The 18,935-nt window shown below is 53.3% G+C and overlaps 2 protein-coding genes across 2 annotated transcripts; one reads left to right on the top strand and one right to left on the bottom strand.

Moving 5' to 3' along the window:
• Positions 1–1,510: 1,510 nt before the first annotated feature.
• Positions 1,511–2,440, top strand: LOC309604107 (olfactory receptor 14A16-like; the record flags this gene model as incomplete). Its single annotated transcript, XM_082339019.1, has 1 exon — positions 1,511–2,440. The coding sequence occupies one exon, from the start codon at positions 1,511–1,513 to the stop codon at positions 2,438–2,440; it is 930 nt and encodes a 309-aa protein (XP_082195145.1).
• A 14,996-nt stretch (positions 2,441–17,436) lies between these two features.
• LOC309604106 (olfactory receptor 14A16-like) lies at positions 17,437–18,372 on the bottom strand (the record flags this gene model as incomplete). Its single annotated transcript, XM_082339018.1, has 1 exon — positions 17,437–18,372. The coding sequence occupies one exon, from the start codon at positions 18,370–18,372 to the stop codon at positions 17,437–17,439; it is 936 nt and encodes a 311-aa protein (XP_082195144.1).
• Between the last annotated feature and the right edge of the window lie 563 nt (positions 18,373–18,935).

The raw sequence follows: 18,935 nt of genomic DNA, 5'->3' as shown, positions 1-18,935 counted from the left end.
CTGTTGAGATGCTGCTGTGTGGGTCAGGGCTGCTCAGACTTCTACATCACCCAGAGGACATTTGCAGAGGGTTATTTTAAGATGGTTGTCAAGGTAGGGGATTGCCTGAAAGGGAAGGAGTACGTGTTTTGAGTTTTCTCCTCTTGGTTGGCTGGGTGGGCAGTGGGAGATGGGAATTTATTTCTCTGCTCTGCAGAAGGCAATGAGACCCCAGTTCTCACTAGGACTTGTCTGAGCTGCTCCTTAGCCCCTGCACAGACAGAGATGCCCCTGGGCAGTGCCCTGCTGCCAGGAGGTGCCTGCAGATCAGAGCTGAGCACACAGCAGTAGGGATGGGCTCTGTGAGCATGGAGAGGGAGGAGACGTGGGGACAGAGAAAGAGGTCGTGGCAAAGAAGAGCTCCAGGCAGCAGAGACATGGGCAGGAAGAGAGACAGATGTGGGGGGGGTGAGTATTCAAGTGCAGCTCAGACATCAACACTGCGTGTGCTGTCATGCACATATGGCCATGGAGGAAAAGCATCCAGCTCACACCCTGTTCACCTGTGGGGCTCTGGGTACTGCAGTGTGTGCAGCTGGCAGGGCTCTCACCCTCCCTTCAGGACATAACAAATTCAGGAGAGTTGACTCTGTCCTTGGGAGGTCCTGCTGGGCTGCAGGCTGCCCTCCCATAGGGCACAGCTCTCCCAGGGCATCTCTGTGTTTTGCAGGAGCCCCCTGGAGAAGACACCTCGGTGTTAAGGCCATTGAAATGCTGCTGGGTGGCTGCATGTGGGCAGCTGTAATGAGCCCTCTGTGTCCCTGTTTGGGAGGGCAGAGCTGAGATCCTCCTCAGGTACAATGAGATGGGGTGAGGGGTTTGGAGATCTGCACTGGGAAACTGGATTCCTCTGCTCCCAGCAGTGGCCTCTTTCTTTTGGGGTGAACACCCGAGTGCGATAGTCCTCCAGGTGGAAGAGCTGCCAGCACAGGGCAGCTGAGAGCAGGGCTGATGGACAGAGCGGCTGTCCTCACTCTGCACTAAGGGACAGTCCCTGTGCCCAGTCTCAGCACCCACAAGGTTTCCCCTTGCAGTGCAGCAGAAATGCCAGGCATTGCTGCATTCAAACCACTCCTCAGCTGTGCTGGGGCAACTAGAGCAGAAGGCACAACCCAAACTCCCCACAGCTCTGCTCTGCAGTCAGGTGAATTGGGTGTGACAATGTTGAAAAGCTCTTTAATATCAGGATTGGATTTAATCTGCGATCACCCCGTGTTCCTATTTACCTATTGCCATAGGGCAGGACTGACTCGTGCAGAGCCTCCAGCAGAGCCTCCTGCTCCCTGGGGCACCCTCAGCCAGCACCAACCACAGCTTGTGACAGGGAGCTGCCAAAGGTCTTCCTGAATGGAGTGAGACAGTGTGCAGAGGGGTTTCCATGAGAACTGCCTTTGATTATCCTCAGAGAAGTCTCCCCTAACTTGTCGCTGTCCTTTCCTCCTTGGCAGTGCCCCATGCCCCGAGGCAGCAGATGTCCAACAGCAGCTCCATCACCCAGTTCCTCCTCCTGGCATTCACAGACAGGCGGGAGCTGCAGCTCTTGCACTTCTGGCTCTTCCTGGGCATCTACCTGGCTGCCCTTCTGGGCAACGGACTCATCATCACTGCCATCACCTGCGACCACTGCCTCCACACCCCCATGTACTTCTTCCTCCTCAACGTCTCCCTCCTCGACCTGGGCTCCATCTCCACCACTGTCTCCAAAGCCATGGCCAATTCCCTCTGGAACAACAGGGCCGTTCCGTACTATGGTTGCACTGCACAAGTCTTTCTGTTTCTCTTTTTTATTGCAGCTGAGTTGTATCTTCTCACTGTCATGGCCTATGACCGCTACATTGCCATCTGCAAACCCCTGCACTATGGGACCCTCCTGGGCAGCAGAGCTTGTGTCCACATGGCAGCAGCTGCCTGGGGCAGTGGATTCTTCTATTCTCTCCTTCACACTGCCAATACATTTTCCCTTCCTCTCTGCCAAGGCAATGCTGTGGACCAGTTCTTCTGTGAAATCCCCCACGTCCTCAAGCTCTCCTGCTCACACTCCTACCTCAGGGAGATTGGGCTTATTGGGGTTAGTGTCTTTGTGGACTTTGGGTGTTTTGTCTTCATTGTGCTGTCCTACGTGCAGATCTTCAGGGCTGTGCTGAGAATCCCCTCACAGCAGGGACGCCACAAAGCCTTTTCCACGTGCCTCCCTCACCTGGCTGTGGTCTCCCTGTTTTTCAGCACTCTAGTGTTTGCCTACCTGAAACCCCCCTCCATCTCCTCTCCATCCCTGGGTCTGGTGGTGGCAGTGCTGTACTCAGTGGTGCCTCCAGCAGTGAACCCCCTCATCTACAGCATGAGGAACCAGGAGCTCAAGGATGCCTTATGGAAACTGATCCAATGGATGCCGTTTCACTGACAATAACCTGCCTCCCCTCCTCTGCATGTTTCCCCAAGTTTATCTTAAGCCACAAGTTTCCTTTTTTTATCCTGTGATAATTCTACTTAGGGATAGTTTTCTGGTTTTATACTCCTGTAGACATTTGATCCTGTTGTGTCTGACCCTTGCAGAACATCATGTCAGATGTGGCCCATCAAATTGTAGCTCTTCAAGAAAAGGGCACCTCCTGGGTGCAGTGCCTGAAGGCTGGGCTCTTCTTCCAAAGTTCATTCCAAGAAAATGTCCAAGGAATTGGTCTTTTAATGTTTCCGGTCTCCTTGTGTTCTCAGTCATTTTGGGGTTAAGCTCATGGTAAGGTTGGGTTCCACTGGACCCAGTGTTCTGGTTTTAAAGGCTCTCTTCTTGGTGTCCAATGGCAGTGGAGACGGTCCATGAGCTCCCCGTTGTTTCCTCAGTTTGCTTCATGTATGAGAGGACTGATGGCACGTACCGGACTCTCTGGAAATGAATTTGGAGGGGACAGGAGAGGATGGGGCCTCACGACATAACTGACGTGGGATTGGAATGAATGGAAATGCAGAAGATGGAACACCCTCAAAGGTGAAGTCTGTTCAAAAGTAAAGCACTAAACTGACATATCCATGAAGAAAGACTCTGCAGTGCCATGGGAGTAAGAGGGGACTCGGCAGGCACAGGGAAGGGAGAGTGGGGAGAGCTGCAGGAGCTGCCTGAGGACCCCCAGGGACAGGACTCTGGTGCTGTCCTGTTGAGTGGGGCTGGTGCGAGCAGAGGAGGGGGCAAATTCAGTAAGGCTTGGGAATCAGATACAAGATGAATTGAGGAGAGCCAGAGAGTGCCTAGCCTCTGTTTCCTCATGCCCTTGTGGCCAGCACCAGCCGTGGGGCTGATGGGGAGCCTGAACCCCGCTGTCTGCCCCCCCAGCAGCTGCTGTGGCCTTCAGAGGGGCTGGGGCTGTGGGGTGAGTGCCCAGAGCTCTGCAGCAGCCTGCGCTGGGCAGTGCCATGGAGCCAGCCCAGGCTGGGCTGCTCTGCTGGGCTGGGTTGGGCTGGGGAGAGGGCAGGGGAGGTGGGGAGAGGTGGGGAGGGGCTGGGCTGGGCTGGAAAGAGCCCGGGAGAGAAAAAGGCCAGTGTAGAGCTAAGGTGTGTGAGTGTGCGGGGTAGGGGCAGCCAGCACTCTCAGTGCAGAGCCAGGTGTCATGGTGAAGGAAGCAAGGCACCAAAGGTGTAGAAGAGAGGGGCCTGGTCTGTGCCATGTTTCCAGGATGCCCTGGGGAAGCTGCCCCAGGAAAATTGTCCCAGACCAGTCCCACCCACTGGCCATTTCCATCTCCGGTCATACACCCCAGCCCTGAGGACGGACCTTTGCTGCATGGTCACCACCATCCTCCTCTGGGGCTCATTCATACCCAGCTCCAGTGCCATTATTAATAAAAAGGAAAAGAGTTTCCTCCTGACACTCATTACACACCAAACCCCACAGCTCTTGCCACAGTTGGTCTCTCAGCCAAGCCTCTTCTCAGACACCTGCAGCTCAATCAGGTGCTTGTCTCAACCAATTTTGATAATCTCCATTGACTGAGATCTCCCCAGCTGGCCTGGGTCCTTGCTCTGGTGTTTGGCTCTGTGGGATTTCTGATAAACCCAGCTCTCTCAGCCTCTCCTTCTCCATTATGTGATCCAGGCCCCAACCATCCTTCCGGCCTCTGCAGGACTTGCTTCAGTCTGTCAGGATCTTCCTTGTGCTGCTGAGCCCCAGGCTGGACACAGCAGTCCTGCTGTGCTGGTCCTGTAGTGGGTTAGCCTTGGCCAGCAGCCAGACACCCACCCAGCTGCTCACTCACACCCCCAGCTCAAAAGGACAAAGGCAGAAGATAAGGTGGACTAGCTCATGCGTCAAGATAAAGACAGGGAGATCACTTACTCATTACTGTCATGGGCAAAGAAGAGTTGACTTGGGGAAGATCAATTGAATTTATTGCCAATTAAAAGAGATTCATATAAAGGATAGGAAAAATATTCAAGACCACTTCCCCAGCCCACTCCTTCTTCCCAGGCTCAAATTACTCCATTGCTATCAATTCTTCTAACCACCCCAACCCAAGAGGAGCTGGGGGGATGGTGAATGGGGCTTACGGTCAGCACAGAACATCTCTGCCACTCCTTCCTCCTCACACGTCTCCCCTACTCCAGCATGGGCCCTCTCCACAAGATCCCACTGTGTTTGCCGTCAGGGCTATGTGTTGTTCATTTCTTTCCATCTTACTTTTCTCCCTCATACTCACAGAATGACAGAGATGTTGAGATTGGAAGGCACCTCTGGAGTTCATCAAGTGCAACTCCCCAGCTGAGACACGGTCAGCTAGAGCAGGTTGCTGAGGACCTTGTCTAGGAGGGTCTGGAATACCTCCATGGATGGAGGCTCCTCAGCCTCTCTGGGCAACCTGTTCCAGTGCTTGACCACCCTCACCATGAAACAGTGTTTTCTTGCGTTCGGATGGAATGTCATGTGTTTTTATCTGTGTCCATCACCCTTTGTCTTGTCAGTGGGAACTACTGAGAAGAGTTTGGCTCCCTTGTCTTCATTCCTTCCCTTCAGCTACTTATGCACATTCGTAATACCCGCCAAGCAATGTTTTCTCCTGGAAAATTAGTGAAAAAAATCTGGGTTTTTTTCTAATTTTTCTCTGGAGCGCTCAGTAGAGGATAGACATGGAGCTGTTGAAGTGAATCTAGGGAGCGCCACAAATATGATCAGAGGGATGGAACACCTGTGCTGTGAGGAAAGGCTGAGAGAGTTGGGGTTGTTCAGCCTGGGGAAGAGAAGGCTCTGGGAAGGCCTTCTTGCTGCCTTTCGGTAATTAAAGGGGGCTTAGAAGCAAGATCGGGACAGACTTTTTAGTAGGGCCTGTAGTGACAAGACAAGGGGCAATGGTTTCAAACTAAGGGAGGGGAGATTGAGACTAGATATAAGGAAGAACTTTTTTACAATGAGGGTGGTGAAACACTGGCACAGGTTGCCCAGAGAGGTGGTAGATGTCCCATCCCTGGAACCATTCAAGGTCAGGTTGGACGGGGCTCTGAGCAACCTGATCTAGTTGAAGATGGCCCTGCTCACTGCAGGGGGGGTTGGATTAGATGACCTTTAACAATCCCTTCCAACCCAAACTATTCTATGATTCTTTCTATGATTCTGTGATAAGTAAGTACGGTGCTGGGATATCTTAGGTGACTGAGGAGCATTAGCTTTGAAAGCAGCTGGATGTGTTGCTTGGGGATTCACAGCTTTGGCAAACCCCCACAAAACCACAGCTTTGTGTTAGAAGCAAAAGGCAGGCAGCACAAAAAGACATTTGTAAAGCCTGGGAGACCCTGGGTTCAGAGTAAGGTGGGGCGTCTGGGGGGTGGCCGAAGTCTGCAGGAAAACTGCTGCAGGCATGGGGCAGCATGGGAGAGCTCGTGCTGGGGATGACTGAGGGCCTTAGTGGGGCTGGGACTTGCCCAACACAGCCAAGGCCTCTCTCCTCTCAGCTATCAATATTGTCACTGCCACCAAGAGCCGCGAGGGGACACCATTTCTTACAGCCCCATGGCCTTGGTGCCTCCTCATCGCCCCCTAGAGTCCAGGCAGTCTTAGGGTTTTCCTGCACTCGTCATCGCACACCCCCACATCACACTGCTCCATCAAGAGCCCTGAGCAACACATGAGGAAAAGGATCTCCCTTCCCAGGTGCCAGGGATCAGAGCTTGCCCATCCTTCTGGATGAAACCCATCAAGGGCTGACGTGGCAGCAGAGCCACCTGCACATTGCCTTGGTCACCTGGAACCAGTGCTGACCTCTTGCCAGTTTAAGGCAGCCCCCAGGGAGGGGTACCTCCACCCCTGCTTCCCTTCATGGCTTCAGCTGTGATGGCCCTCAGGGGGCCCACTGACACCCTCAGAGTCCTGGAGATTTGAATCAGATTTTAAAGGCTTCTTCAGCAGCTTGTTCAATCTTCTTTCGGTAGCTGCATTTGGGGAACTTGGTAGCAGAGGGCTCATGGAAATGCAGATACCCTAACATGCCATGGCGCTCTGCAGTTTTCTTTAATGCCTCCCTTCTTGTGTGCTTCATTAGGGAGAGTTCAGGAGGATAGTCTAAATGAGAAGATGTCAAAAAGAAATAACATTTTGAAAAGATTTATGCATTTTCATTATTTTTCTGCTTACAGAATAAACAATATAGACAATCTCCAAGTCATATTGATCCCGAGGGTCTCATGATGAAGTATGAACATTCAGGAAAAGCAAGACCCTTTCTGTCAGACACTCTAGAGACACTCTTCATTCCACCCACCCCTCTCCAACCTGCCATTTCTCTCACCGGTCACCTGAAACTCACATCACTCATGTTAAAATCGAAGCTTTTCCCACTCAGGCTGGAGCTGAATGTCTCAGCCTCCATTTCCTTCTGCTTTCCTTGGAGAAGTGGCTGCACAGACACACAGCATTTCTCTTAGTTAACAAGAACAAAAACAAAAAAAGGAAGAGTGGTTCAGTGAAGAAGAAAAAACATTCCTCTGGTGTCCATGAAGTCCAGGTTGCCTCCACTAAATCCCACTTGTACTTTTGAGGGGAAAATCTTCAGTGAGATTAGTAGGAAAGGACAGAGAGAAAGGCAATGAAGGAGTTGGCTACAGAGACAGTCAGGAGACAGGAGCAGCAAGCTTTCAACTGCCTGAAGCTCCAAGCAGCACCTGGGTACTTGGGAGGGGTCTGAGGGAATGGAGAGTAATGGGAGGAGGAAAACCAGATGAACACTCAAAAAGGCATCTGTGCAGACAGTCTGCTGGAGAAGATGACTTGAGAAATGGTCAGTTGAATCAGGACATGTGGGAGTACCTAGAAGATTAGTGAGATTCAGTACACTCCATACTGGACAGAGAAGTGGTCAAGCAAGTGCCGGGAAGATCAAGGTTTCTTCTCCCGAGAGCAGTACACATCCTGGAGAGTTTCATGATGGCAGCACAGGAAAACATTCTCTCTCTCTGAAAAGTATTCAAACATTTCAGCTGATGAAAGTGTTCCTGTACTACATAATTGTTGACAAAATGTTCTCATCTTTGCAGGCCTATCTCAGTTCCTGACCAGAAGCCTCCAGTGCCATGTCAGGAGGTCCTGGTGTGCCTGATACACTCACCTGGGACTGGGAGTGACCAGAAGGGGCCGTGGGAGACCTGGACCCTCCAATGGAAACTGCAGATGGAGGGTGACACCAGGCATCTCTGCTCCTGTTACTAAACCCTGGTTTCCAAAATTGTTCTTTTTAAAAGAAAAAGGCACTCCTATTTCTAAATTCCTCAAACTGAAGTGAGTCTCTGCACCCACCTCCTCTCTGCTTCCATTACCTATGGAGCTTCCTCATCCAAGAAGTTCCCTCTTCACCCAAGCTGGTCTTGTCAGCTATGTACTCACCACTGCTCTTTGTGGGTGATTCTCTCGTTAAAGACCAGCTGTACTGAGTTGTGCTGCCCTTCACTGCTGCCCATGGGATCCCCACTAAAAGCCCCCTGAACAGGCCAAAGTCTTCCCCTCTGGGGTCTGACACCTGCACTCTGCTCCTCTCCCTCCTCAGGCTGCTCAAGAGCTGCACCCCCCTATTTCATGGCCACTACAGTCAAGGATGACCCTGGTTTTCACATCCCTGACCACTCTTCATGGTTTGCAAGGACCTGATCCAGGTGAGCATCATCTCTGTTGGTCCAGCTGGGGGCTTTGCAAAGAAATTGCTCCAACACCTTCCAGAAACCTATTGGTCTGTTTTCACAGTGCTGTGTTCCCCCTCCAATGAATGTCAGGCTCATTGAAGTCCCCATAAAGAGCCCCATGTCACTGACCTGGAGACCTCCTTGAGTTGCTTAAGTAAGAGCTTGTCCACCTCCTCCCCTTGATCACCAGTTCTTTATCTCCCACCACAATGTCGCCCTAACTGGCCTCTCCTCCAATCCTCACCCACAAGCGCTCACCCAACCTGTTGACTTTCCCAGCAAGGAGCTCCATACATCCAAGCAACTCCTTCACACAGAAAGTATTCCTCTTCTGGTGCTCCCAGCCTGTGTCTCATGAAGAACCTTTATCCATCCATTGCAGCACGCCAGCTGTGGGAGGTGTCCCACTGTGCCTCAGAAGTCACAGCTTGTGACAGACCTCGGGGCTCCAGCTCCTCCTGGCTGTTCCCAGAGAGTGTTGCACATCTGGGCTGCAGCCCCCGAGTTGTGGCTCCAGGCCAAGCTCAGCCTTGTCATGGTGAACAGGGACACCAAGCACCCAAGAGCCCACGTACACAAAAGCTTTGCTGCATGGCAGAGACATGCTGGAGTGGATGGCAGACGTCATTGTAAGAGACATGAGGTGCCCCAAAAGAGAGCAATGCCTGCTGTCCCCAAGGTCCGAGAGAAACAGGGCTGGGCTGGGCAGCCCTGGCAGGAGAGGCCATTGCTGCCTGTGGTGTCTCTGCAGCCCTGGAGGGCCTTTGGTGGAGAGAGGCACTGATCTCCTGGAAGGACAAGGTGCTGCTGAAAGCGTCCTTGGGTGTGGACATCCTGTGATCTAGGCACACTCGAAATTCACTGGGCTCTTTGAAGACTGTATCGTCCAGAGGGTGAGTAAAGAATGGGGCAGAGGAGAACTAGAAGAAGCTGAGAACATAGGCCCACAAGTGGAGAGCCCAGTGCAATGTGCTTCTTATTCATGCGGTGCCTTGCATCTGCTGGATAGGGATGGAACAGCGCTGGCCTCGCTGCAGGGGTGGCAATCAGTCACTTGCACACAAGCACCGAAGGAATCTGAGATGGCGCCTGGGGTGTCTGTCATGCACCCGCTCTGAGGGGACATGGCTTTCCTGCAGGTCCTGTGCTGTCCCTGCCAGCCACACGCAGTTTTGGTGGAGAGCCTTGGCGTCTCATGTAGCCTTACAGGCCTGTGTTTGGCCATTCAGTGAGCAGCTGCCCTGAATTAGGTTAGGCTCCATGGGGCTGTGTGAGACAACTCTTGTTACAGGCAACGGACAGCTAGTCAATACAGGTAAAGGAGGGGAGAAAGAGAAAGACTTCCGTCTCCCTCTGGCACAGACCTCCATTTGGTCAGCTGGACACCTCTCTAGGCGGCCCTGAACAGCGTGAGTAGGGACAGGGGGTGATGTCCTAAATGTGGGCACCTGCCGTCATTTCAGCTGGCATCCTCACCAGGCTGCAGGATGATGCCCCCAGATGTTTCCCAGTCTCTCAGTACTGCTCCATTATCGTGGACAACGTCTGGCACCTCAGATGTCACCAGGTGTTTGTGTGTGAACTCCTGGTCTCCATCTCCATCAGTGACCATGGGACCACAGAAAAGGAGTGCAGGTGCCGATTTTTAGCAGACACCATGATTGAAGCAAGAGGAATCCCACCTCCTGGGGGTTTGTGGCAGGCATGGGAGGGAGCTGAGGTCCCTTCCAGCCCCAGGGCTACAACTCCAGGAGGAGATGCCTCCATTGACTCAGCTGATTGCCTTCTCTCAGCATGGGTAAAGGAGATGCCTCCCTGCCAGTGCCCAGGTGTCCTGTCTCATGATGGGCCAAGGAAGGGGGATTCGCAGACCTAACTGTGTCTCGGAGAGCAGCAAGGGCACTGCTGCAAAGGAACGTCTCTGCAGAGGTGAGACAGTCAACAGTGGTGATTCCTTCAGTCTCTTCCCAAGGAGGTTCCTGGAGAGCCCCAGGGACACCTGGAGGGACCGCAGAGTGGGGTGGGGGGCAGAGCAAGTGACGTCTTGGGCAGGTCCCCTCCTCCGGGGCTGAGACAGGCTCCTGGGATGGAGGGAGCTCATGGGTAGCAGGCAGCAGTGCAGAGAGACAGCTCTGCCAAGGACCAACTCCTCTGCCAAGCGCAGCAGGGCTCTAGGCAAAGGAGTAGGGCAGAGGGAGATTAAAGGCAGCCTGGAGTGGGAGGAGAGAGGAGAGCTGCAAGGGAAGAAATCTTTCCAGCCCTTGTCACGGTGAGTCTCTTGGGGCAGGGCAATGCAGCTGCCGTTCCTGGAAGGGTCTCCTAAAGCGTTCATAGCCTACAGGGTCTGTCAGGAGACCTCCCAGCCCAGGGGCTCATGGTAGACAAGGGTAAAGGGGTGAAGAAAGGGTGTGCATCCAGAGCTGCCCAGGGCATTTCAGAGGGGACTTTTGCAGAGGAAGAGCAAGGCAGGGGATACCTTACAGCTAAAGAGCTTTCCTGAGGCTGTGCTTTCAGTTTCCTGCTGTTTCAGGAAAAAGGGGAAAGGTGCTGCTACCTTTGGAGAGGGAGGCTGAGAGTCCTAAGCTGCTACACTGAGAGATCAGTAGGTCTGGTGGGAGCCAAGTCAACTGCTTCCATCCCCTCCTCTACCTCCAGAGAGCACCAGCATCACCTTTGCTGTCCTCATCAGGGTTTGTCTGACCTGCTCCTCACTGCCTGCAAATGGGGAGTACCTCTAGAGAGTGCCTGGAATGGGGAGGTTTCTTCAGGTCAGAGCTGAGCAGACAGGAGTTGGTGATGGGGTCTGTGATCCCTGACAGGGAAAACTTGGAGGGAGAAAACAGTTCCCACCAGGGATAGCTCCAGGCTGCAAACACATGGGCAGAGTGTTGTAGGAAACTCCAACCCGCAATGTCATGGGAGGGAGACTTTGGAAAGCTCCCTGTCATCCCCTCCAATGCAGACACCTTCCTCTGAGCAAGACCCCTGCTCTCGTCTCCCACCCAGCACAGCTTCTGCCCTCAAGGCTGTGTGGTCCAGGGCAGGAGGTGCCTCCTGTGCAGCCAGAGCTCTGGCACAGCAGAGGGGCATCTCCCCTGACACAGGGCCGCTTCCCTCTGCAGGGCAAAGGGGCTGAGAGCAACTGCCCTGGGCTTTTGCTAACTGGGAGGTGCTGTGCTCTGCTGGGTAAGGAGAAGGCTTTCCTGAGTGCCCGGCTGCCTCTCCTCTCCTTGCTTCCCTTAGGAGGAGAGTCACAGAGTTTTCCTTTGTTTCTCCACCTGCTTGTGCTGCTCTTCCTCCTGCTCGTGGGGTCCCTGGCAGTAACAGTGGTGGTGTGGGGCAAGGGGTGGGGGTGCTGAGTGCCTGCTCTGGCCCTGACCTGGAGGGCGCTGCCCTGGAGGCGTTTCCATGGGACCAAGGTGCCCAAGCCCTCTCTTCATTTTCCAGGCTCGAGACACTGCACTCAGTGCTTGGGCAATGAGACACTGCTTCCCTTAGCAGACATCACCTTCAGACACCTGATCATGCTGGACAGGGAGTCCTGTGGGGCTGTGAGCATCACTCCAGAAGGGCACAGCTCTCCTGTAGGACCTTGGTGATGTCTGAGAGCACTCGATCTTCCCATGCCAGTCAGCATCCTTGTCCTGTGCTCTCCATCCTACTCTGCAGAGCTGTGCTGGAAAGGAGAGGTGTTTTGAACTCTGCACCTGGAACAGGGCCCCTCTGCTCCCAGGACAGTCCAGGTTTTTTTTGAATAACCTCTGTATGCAGTCCTCCTCTAGCTGGGAGCGGTGCAAGCACAGAGCAGCTGGGCACCAGGCTGATGGACAGAGCAGCCCTCCTGGATGGGAGCACTGACGCAGGATTACACTGAGAGCAGTGGGGCAACGGGGCAATTTCACCCTTTCCAAGAACATCTCCCAAGTGGGATGGGGGTGTCTGAATACTAAACCACAGCGTAACGAGACACATTCGCTGCACCTCAACTCCCACCTTCCTCTGGGGAAGAAAGTGTCCTTCGGAGCTTTCACCCTCCGCTGTAGTGCAGCACAGGGAACTCCTCCCCAGGAACCCTCCCTCCAAACACACTGCGCTGTTGCTGCCTGCATGGGTCATTGCTGTAAAGCAGGGCTGACCCTTCAGGAGCCCCTGGGGAGAGGGCACGGCTCTGCACAGCACACTCAGCCAGCACAAACCAGAGCTGAAGCCTCGGAGCTGCATAACAGCCCCCAGGAAAGAAAAGCTCCCTTAGGTATTTCACAATGAAGGAATCAAATTTTGCTCAGAGAAGCTTCTCTGAATTTTTCTGTTTTGTCTCCTTTGGCAGTTTCCATGCCCAGAAGCAGCAGATGTCCAATGGCAGCTCCATGAACGAGTTCCTTCTCCTGGCATTCACAGACAGGCGGGAGCTGCAGCTCTTGCACTTCTGGCTCTTCCTGGCCATCTACCTGGCTGCCCTCCTGGGCAATGGCATCATCATCACCACCGTAGCCTGCAGCCACCACATCCACGCCCCCATGTACTTCTTCCTCCTCAACCTCTCCCTCCTCGACCTGGGCTGCATCTCCACCACTCTTCCCAAAGCCATGGCCAATTCCCTCTGGGACACCAGGGCCATCTCCTATGCAGGATGTGCTGCCCGGGTCTTCTTTGTATTCTTCCTGTTTGGTGCAGAGTATTCTCTTCTCACCATCATGGCCTATGACCACTACATTGCCATCTGGAAACCCCTCCACTATGGGACCCTCCTGGGCAGCAGAGCCTGTGTCCACATGGCAGCAGCTGCCTGCGGCAATGGGTTTCTCCATGCTGTGCTGCACACTGCCAATACATTTTCACTAACCCTCTGTCAAGGCAATGCTGTGGACCAGTTCTGTGAAATCCCCCACATCCTCAAGCTTTCTTGCTCCGATGCCTATCTCAGGGAAGTTGGGCTTGTCATATTTAGCACCACCTTCCTTTTCGCTTGTTTTGTTTTCATCGTGCTGTCCTATGTGCAGATCTTCAGGGCCGTGCTGAGGATCCCCTCTGAGCAGGGACACCACAAAGCCTTTTCCACGTGCCTCCCTCACCTGGCCATGGTCTCCCTGTTTGTCAGCACTGGCACATTTGCCTACCTGAAGCCTCCCTCCATCTCTTTCCCATCCCTGGATGTGGTGGTGGCAGTGCTGTACTCAGTGGTGCCTCCAGCAGTGAACCCCCTCATCTACAGCATGAGGAACACAGACATCAAAGAGGCCCTGAGGAAACTGTTTGAACACGGACTACTGCACCATCAGTAAGGTGGCCATCATCCTCAGGAAAAGCTCGCATGCTCTTTTGATCATATATTTCTTGGTTTTGTTTATTTTGCGTCATATATTACTTCCACTTAAATAATATTATTTTTACCCCCCTGCCAGTGTTTTCTGACGCAAAAGACCCCACATAGATATGGAGCCAGGCTCCCTGTCTAGGTAGACACAATAAAGAATCCAGCAGAAAATTCTTTGACTCTGCTTCCATCCCGTACAACTCCTCTGGAGCTGGGGGTGCAGCCCCAGCATACAGGAGGGGTCAAGGAGCCACGAGCCCAGCTGCCACATGGAGGAGCAGGCACTCGTGGACCTCAGGGATGCCCCTCGCTGCTTCAGTGGGCAGATCCTTTCTGCCACCTTCACGTTGGGGCTGCTGCTTCCCTGGAGCCATGGCTGTGGACAACAGCAGGACCTGGTCTCTTCAGAGCAGCACTGCCAGCTCAGGGGCCTGTGGAGAGCGCGGGGTGGGAACCAAGACAAGTTGGCCAGGGGAAAGGGATAGCCAGGGAAAAGAGCAAGGGAGCATTTCTGTGCCTGCAGGGAGGAATCCATGAGAAAGAGAAACCTCTTTCTGCAGGCCTCGACTTGGGGCACGCTGCTCTGTGCCCTGGCCAGGACTCTTGTGCTGGCCTGGGGAGGGGGACTGGCAATGATGGGGCATGGTCAGTCTGTGGCATCTCCTGGGCCAGAGACCATGCTTCCTGCAGTTTCCCTAACCTCCATTTCCTCATGCCATGGTGAGCCTCCAGCCCTGGGGCTGATGGGGAGGCTGACCCTTCTCTGCTCCCTTCAGAGGGGCTGGGGCTGTGGGCTGTGGCGGGCACTGCCATGGGGCCAGCCCAGGCTGGGCTGCTCTGCGGGGCTGGGCTGGGGAGAGGGCAGGGGAGATGGGAAGAGCCAGGAAAGGTCTGGGCTGGTCTGGCAAGTGCCCAGGAGAGGACACCACCAATGTTAGCTGAGCTGTGCGACCAGTTCGTGGAGAACTGTCTCCCACGGGAGGGACCCCACGCTGGAGCAGGGGAAGCGTGTGAGGAGTGCCCCCCTCCGAGGATGAAGGAGCAGCAGGGACAACGTGTGATGAACTGATCACAACCCCCATTCCCTGTCCCCCTGCACCGCTCGCAGGGGAGGAGGTAGAGAAAATCGGGAGGGAAGCTGAGCCTGGGAAGAAGGAAGGGGTGGGGAGTGAAAGCGTTTTAAGATTGTTCTTATGTCTCATTATCTTACTCTGACTTTTGATTGGCAATAAATGAAATTAATTTCCTCGAGTTGAGTCTGCTTTGCCCATGACAGGAATTGATGGTGATCTCCCTGTCCTTAGCTCGACCCACGAGCCTTTTCTCATATGTTTCCCCCCCTGTCCAGCTGAGGAGGGGGAGTGATAGAGTGGCTTGGTGGGCACCTGGCATCCAACCAGCATCAACCCACCACAGAAGTAGAACATTGCCTTCCCTTAAATTGTTTCCTTAATTTCTTCGTTGCTTCTTTTTATTTTTTTGTCATTTTCTGAATTGTTCTGTCGTAATCAGGCCTATGACATTAAAAAGAGTATGTTTGTGTCTCACATGGAGTTCAGTGCCCTAAAACACTCCCTGCCCAGGACTGGCCTTGCCACTGCTCGCCCTTTCATGCAGCCGGTCACACTCTGAGGGGCTGAGCTCTCTGAACCGTTCCAGAGAAGAAGGGTGACCGTCTTCAGAGAAACGCTCTCTTTCTGCATGGCCAACATATTTGTGTTACCAGCACTTCTAGAGGGAGTCCCTAAATCAGCAAGACATACTCCCTTCACATTCCCTCCGCGGTGCGTGAATTGTCGCTCTATTTTAGGTGCAGAAAGGGACAAGGTTGTCCTTACCCAGCACCAAACACCTCAACGCAGATGTCTACCTCTAATCGAGTTGCCTAGGCTTCCCTTTGCAGTAAATGGAGAAACAGAAGATGTCTCAACTGAGATGCCTGGAGGTTTCCTGGTGACCAACTAATGCTCCAGAAGGGAGCCCTGGGTCACATTTCCAAGCACCTTATGGGTACATCTGTAACCCCGGGGCAGCTCAGACAGCAACAGCCTCTGCATGTGGGCAAATAAATCCAGACCTGAACGTAGGTCTTAGTCTTGAGTTGAAACCTACTTAAAACTTATTCTAGGCAACAGCTCAAAACAATCTTCATTTGCAGAATGTCAGGTATTTTGGCTGAGTGCTAATACTGTTTTCCTCTTTTTATTTTTGTATTTGGGAGGACCACGTGAGCACAGTACCTTACTTCCCCTCTGCCAACATATTTATATGCAGCTGTTCATCAAAATACATTTCCTACCAGTGCTCTCAGTGGAGAAATTTTCTTTTGAAAAACTACTCTATCTATAGTGACCTATTTCCCATCTCTTCTTCAACCTCTCTGCCCTTTCTCCTTCCTGTACCTCGTTTGTCTTTACAGAGAACTCCAGGTAAAGATTGATTGAGTAATTCAATGTGGGAGATATTTCTGGGCATCATCCAGTTCCCCTCCCTGCCCCCTACTCAATGGAGGGCTCCCCCCAGTTATGTGTCGTCCACAAACACGTCGAGGGTGAACACTGTCCCATTGTCCAGGCCACCACTAAAGATGTCAGACAGCATTGGCCCCAGCACTTCTCCGGGAGGGACGCCTCTAGAAACTGGCCATCGGTTGGACTTTCTAACAAGGATCCTTATGTTCCCCCCAGCTGCCATGACATTTCAAAGCCAAAGGGCAGCAGCCTTGCAATGACAGCAGCCATTTCCCCCAGCCCCCTTGGGTGCATCCCCTCTGCTCCCAGGCACTTGCCTGTGTCCAGCTGGCACTAGTGCTCCCCAGCTGCAGCCTGCTCTCACATGGCTGAAGCTTTGCTACCCCAGAGGCTGCTGGGGGCCTCAAAGACCAGGGAGACTTGGGGGCAGACCTTACCAGGCAAGGGGTGGGGAAGTGAGGCAATGAGATCCTCAGCCTCTTCCATGCCTGTGCAAGGCCTTTTTGGACAGCACTGGTGGTCCAAGTAATTGAATCTTGCTGGGATTAATCTGTCCCTCACTGTCAGGAGGGTATCTCGGGCCAAATTAGCCTCAGATCCACACTTGGGACTTCATCTTGGGAAGAAGAGCCCAGGAGTGAGGAGCTCAGCCTCACACTGAAAAACTTTTCTTATCTCCAGGCTGAATGCTCATTGTTTTTTCCTCCCAACCATCACTAAGAGCACAATCATTAAGAGCCTGGCTCTGTATTCCCCATGACCTCCTCGTAGGGACTGGCAGGCTGGGATGAGGTTCCCCCTCAGCCTTCCCTTCTCAAGGCTGGACAAGCCCAGCTCCCTCAGCTTCTCCTCACCAGCAAAGTGCTCCAGTCTCTGGCTATCCTGAGGGGTCTTTGCTAAACCCAATTCAGCTTGCCAATATCTTTCCGGAATTAAGGATCTGAAATCTGGATGGAATATTCCAGAGAATCCCTTCCCTCCATCTGCTGGCCATGCTCCTGATCACACAGCCCAGGATGCTGGTGGCCTCCCTTGCTGCCAGGGCACACGGCTGCCTCCTGTCCAGCTCGCTGACCACCAAGACCAGTCCCATTCCCTAACACATTGCCCCATGCCCTCCTCCCCTCAGCCCATGGAGACCACCAGCACAGCAGCACGGCCTTGTGGGGGGCAACATCTTCAGGCTGCTCCTGACCTCAGCTTTGAAAAAGAGCCCAACCTCCAGACACCGGCACTGAGGAAATCCCCTTTTATTACAGAGATGTGAGATGGGAGGCCAGCTGTACCATCGGGCCAGACAAATGCGCAAAGACCTTTGTGTCAGACAGACTGGGTTCATGCCTCTGGAGAAGCACACTGCATGCAGACATTCCTGGAGAAACACAGTTATCACAGATAAAACGCCCAAAGCACAGGAGGTTCCCCAGATACATTGAAAATAACTCGTGAAGAGACATGGGCAGCTTATTGCTGCTGAAAGACTACAGATTGAATGAGCTTCTTCAGTGCATCTTTGAGCTCCTGGTTCCTCATGCTGTAGATGAGGGGGTTCACTGCTGGAGGCACCACCGAGTACAGAACTGCCATCACCAGGTCCAGGGATGGGGAGGAAATGGAGGGGGGCTTCAGGTAGGCAAACATGCCAATGCTGATAAACAGGGAGACCACGGCCAGGTGAGGGAGGCACGTGGAAAAGGCTTTGTGGTGTCCCTGCTCAGAGGGGATCCTCAGCACGGCCCTGAAGATCTGCACATAGGACAGCACGATGAAAACAAAACACCCAAAGATGACAAAGACACTAACCACAAGAAGCCCAGCCTCCCTGAGGTAGGAGTGTGAGCAGGAGAGCTTGAGGATGTGGGGGATTTCACAGAAGAACTGGTCCACAGCATTGCCTTGGCAGAGGGGGAGTGAAAATGCATTGGCAGTGTGGAAGAGAGCATTGAGAAACCCAGTGCCCCAGGCAGCTGCTGCCATGTGGACACAAGCTCTGCTGCCCAGGAGGGTCCCATAGTGCAGGGGTTTGCAGATGGCAACATAGCGGTCATAGGCCATGATGGTGAGGAGATAAAACTCTGCTGACATCAAAAAGACAAACAGAAAGACTTGAGCAGCACATCCCAAGTACGAGATGTCCCTGCTGTTCCAAAGGGAATTGGCCATGGCTTTGGGGACAGTGGTGGAGATGCAGCCCAGGTCGAGGAGGGAGAGGTTAAGGAGGAAGAAGTACATGGGGGTGTGGAGGTGGTGGTCACAGGCTACAACAGTGATGATGAGGCCGTTTCCCAGGAGGGCAGCCAGGTAGATGGCCAGGAAGAGCCAGAAGTGCAAGAGCTGCAGCTCCCGTGTGTCTACAAATGCCAGGAGGAGGAACTGGGTGATGGAGCTGCCGTTGGACATTTCCTTCTTCTGGGCATGGGCACTGTCATAGGAAGAAAAGACAGTGACAAGTTACAGTAGACTTTTCTGAGAACAACAATTCACTTTCATAGAAACACTTCTGCCCTGTCCCCACCTGCCTCTCCCATTTCAGGAAGACCTTCAGCAGGTCCCTTGCCATAGCTTGGCCTGGTGCTGGCTCAGGGTGCCACTGGGAGCAGGGGGCTCTGCAGGAGTCAGTCCTGCCATATAGACAGAGGTAAACAGGAACACAGGGTGATCTCAGATTGAAGCCACTTGTGATATGAGAAAGCTTTCCAGCATTGTCCCGTCCAATTTTCCCAACTGCAGAGCACCACTGTGGGGATTTTGTTTCGTTCATTTTGTTATCGTTTCCTCACCGCACCCGAGGAGTCTTTTCAAGGCAGAAATCCTTGGAGTTTCTGCAGCACTCCAAGTGAAACCTTGTGGGTCCACAGTGGCAAAAGGGACTGTCCCTTAGTGCAGGATGAGGAGAACCAGTCTGTCCATCAGTCCTGGTCTCAGCTGCCCTGTGCTGGCACCTCTTTCAACTGGAGGGTGAT

The sequence above is a fragment of the Platalea leucorodia genome, assembly GCF_965183815.1.
Source record: "Platalea leucorodia genome assembly, contig: HAP1_HAP1_SCAFFOLD_350, whole genome shotgun sequence".
Classification (NCBI taxonomy): domain Eukaryota; kingdom Metazoa; phylum Chordata; class Aves; order Pelecaniformes; family Threskiornithidae; genus Platalea; species Platalea leucorodia.
Note: the sequence above shows the minus strand (reverse complement) of the source record. Positions and strands in the feature narration are given on the sequence as shown.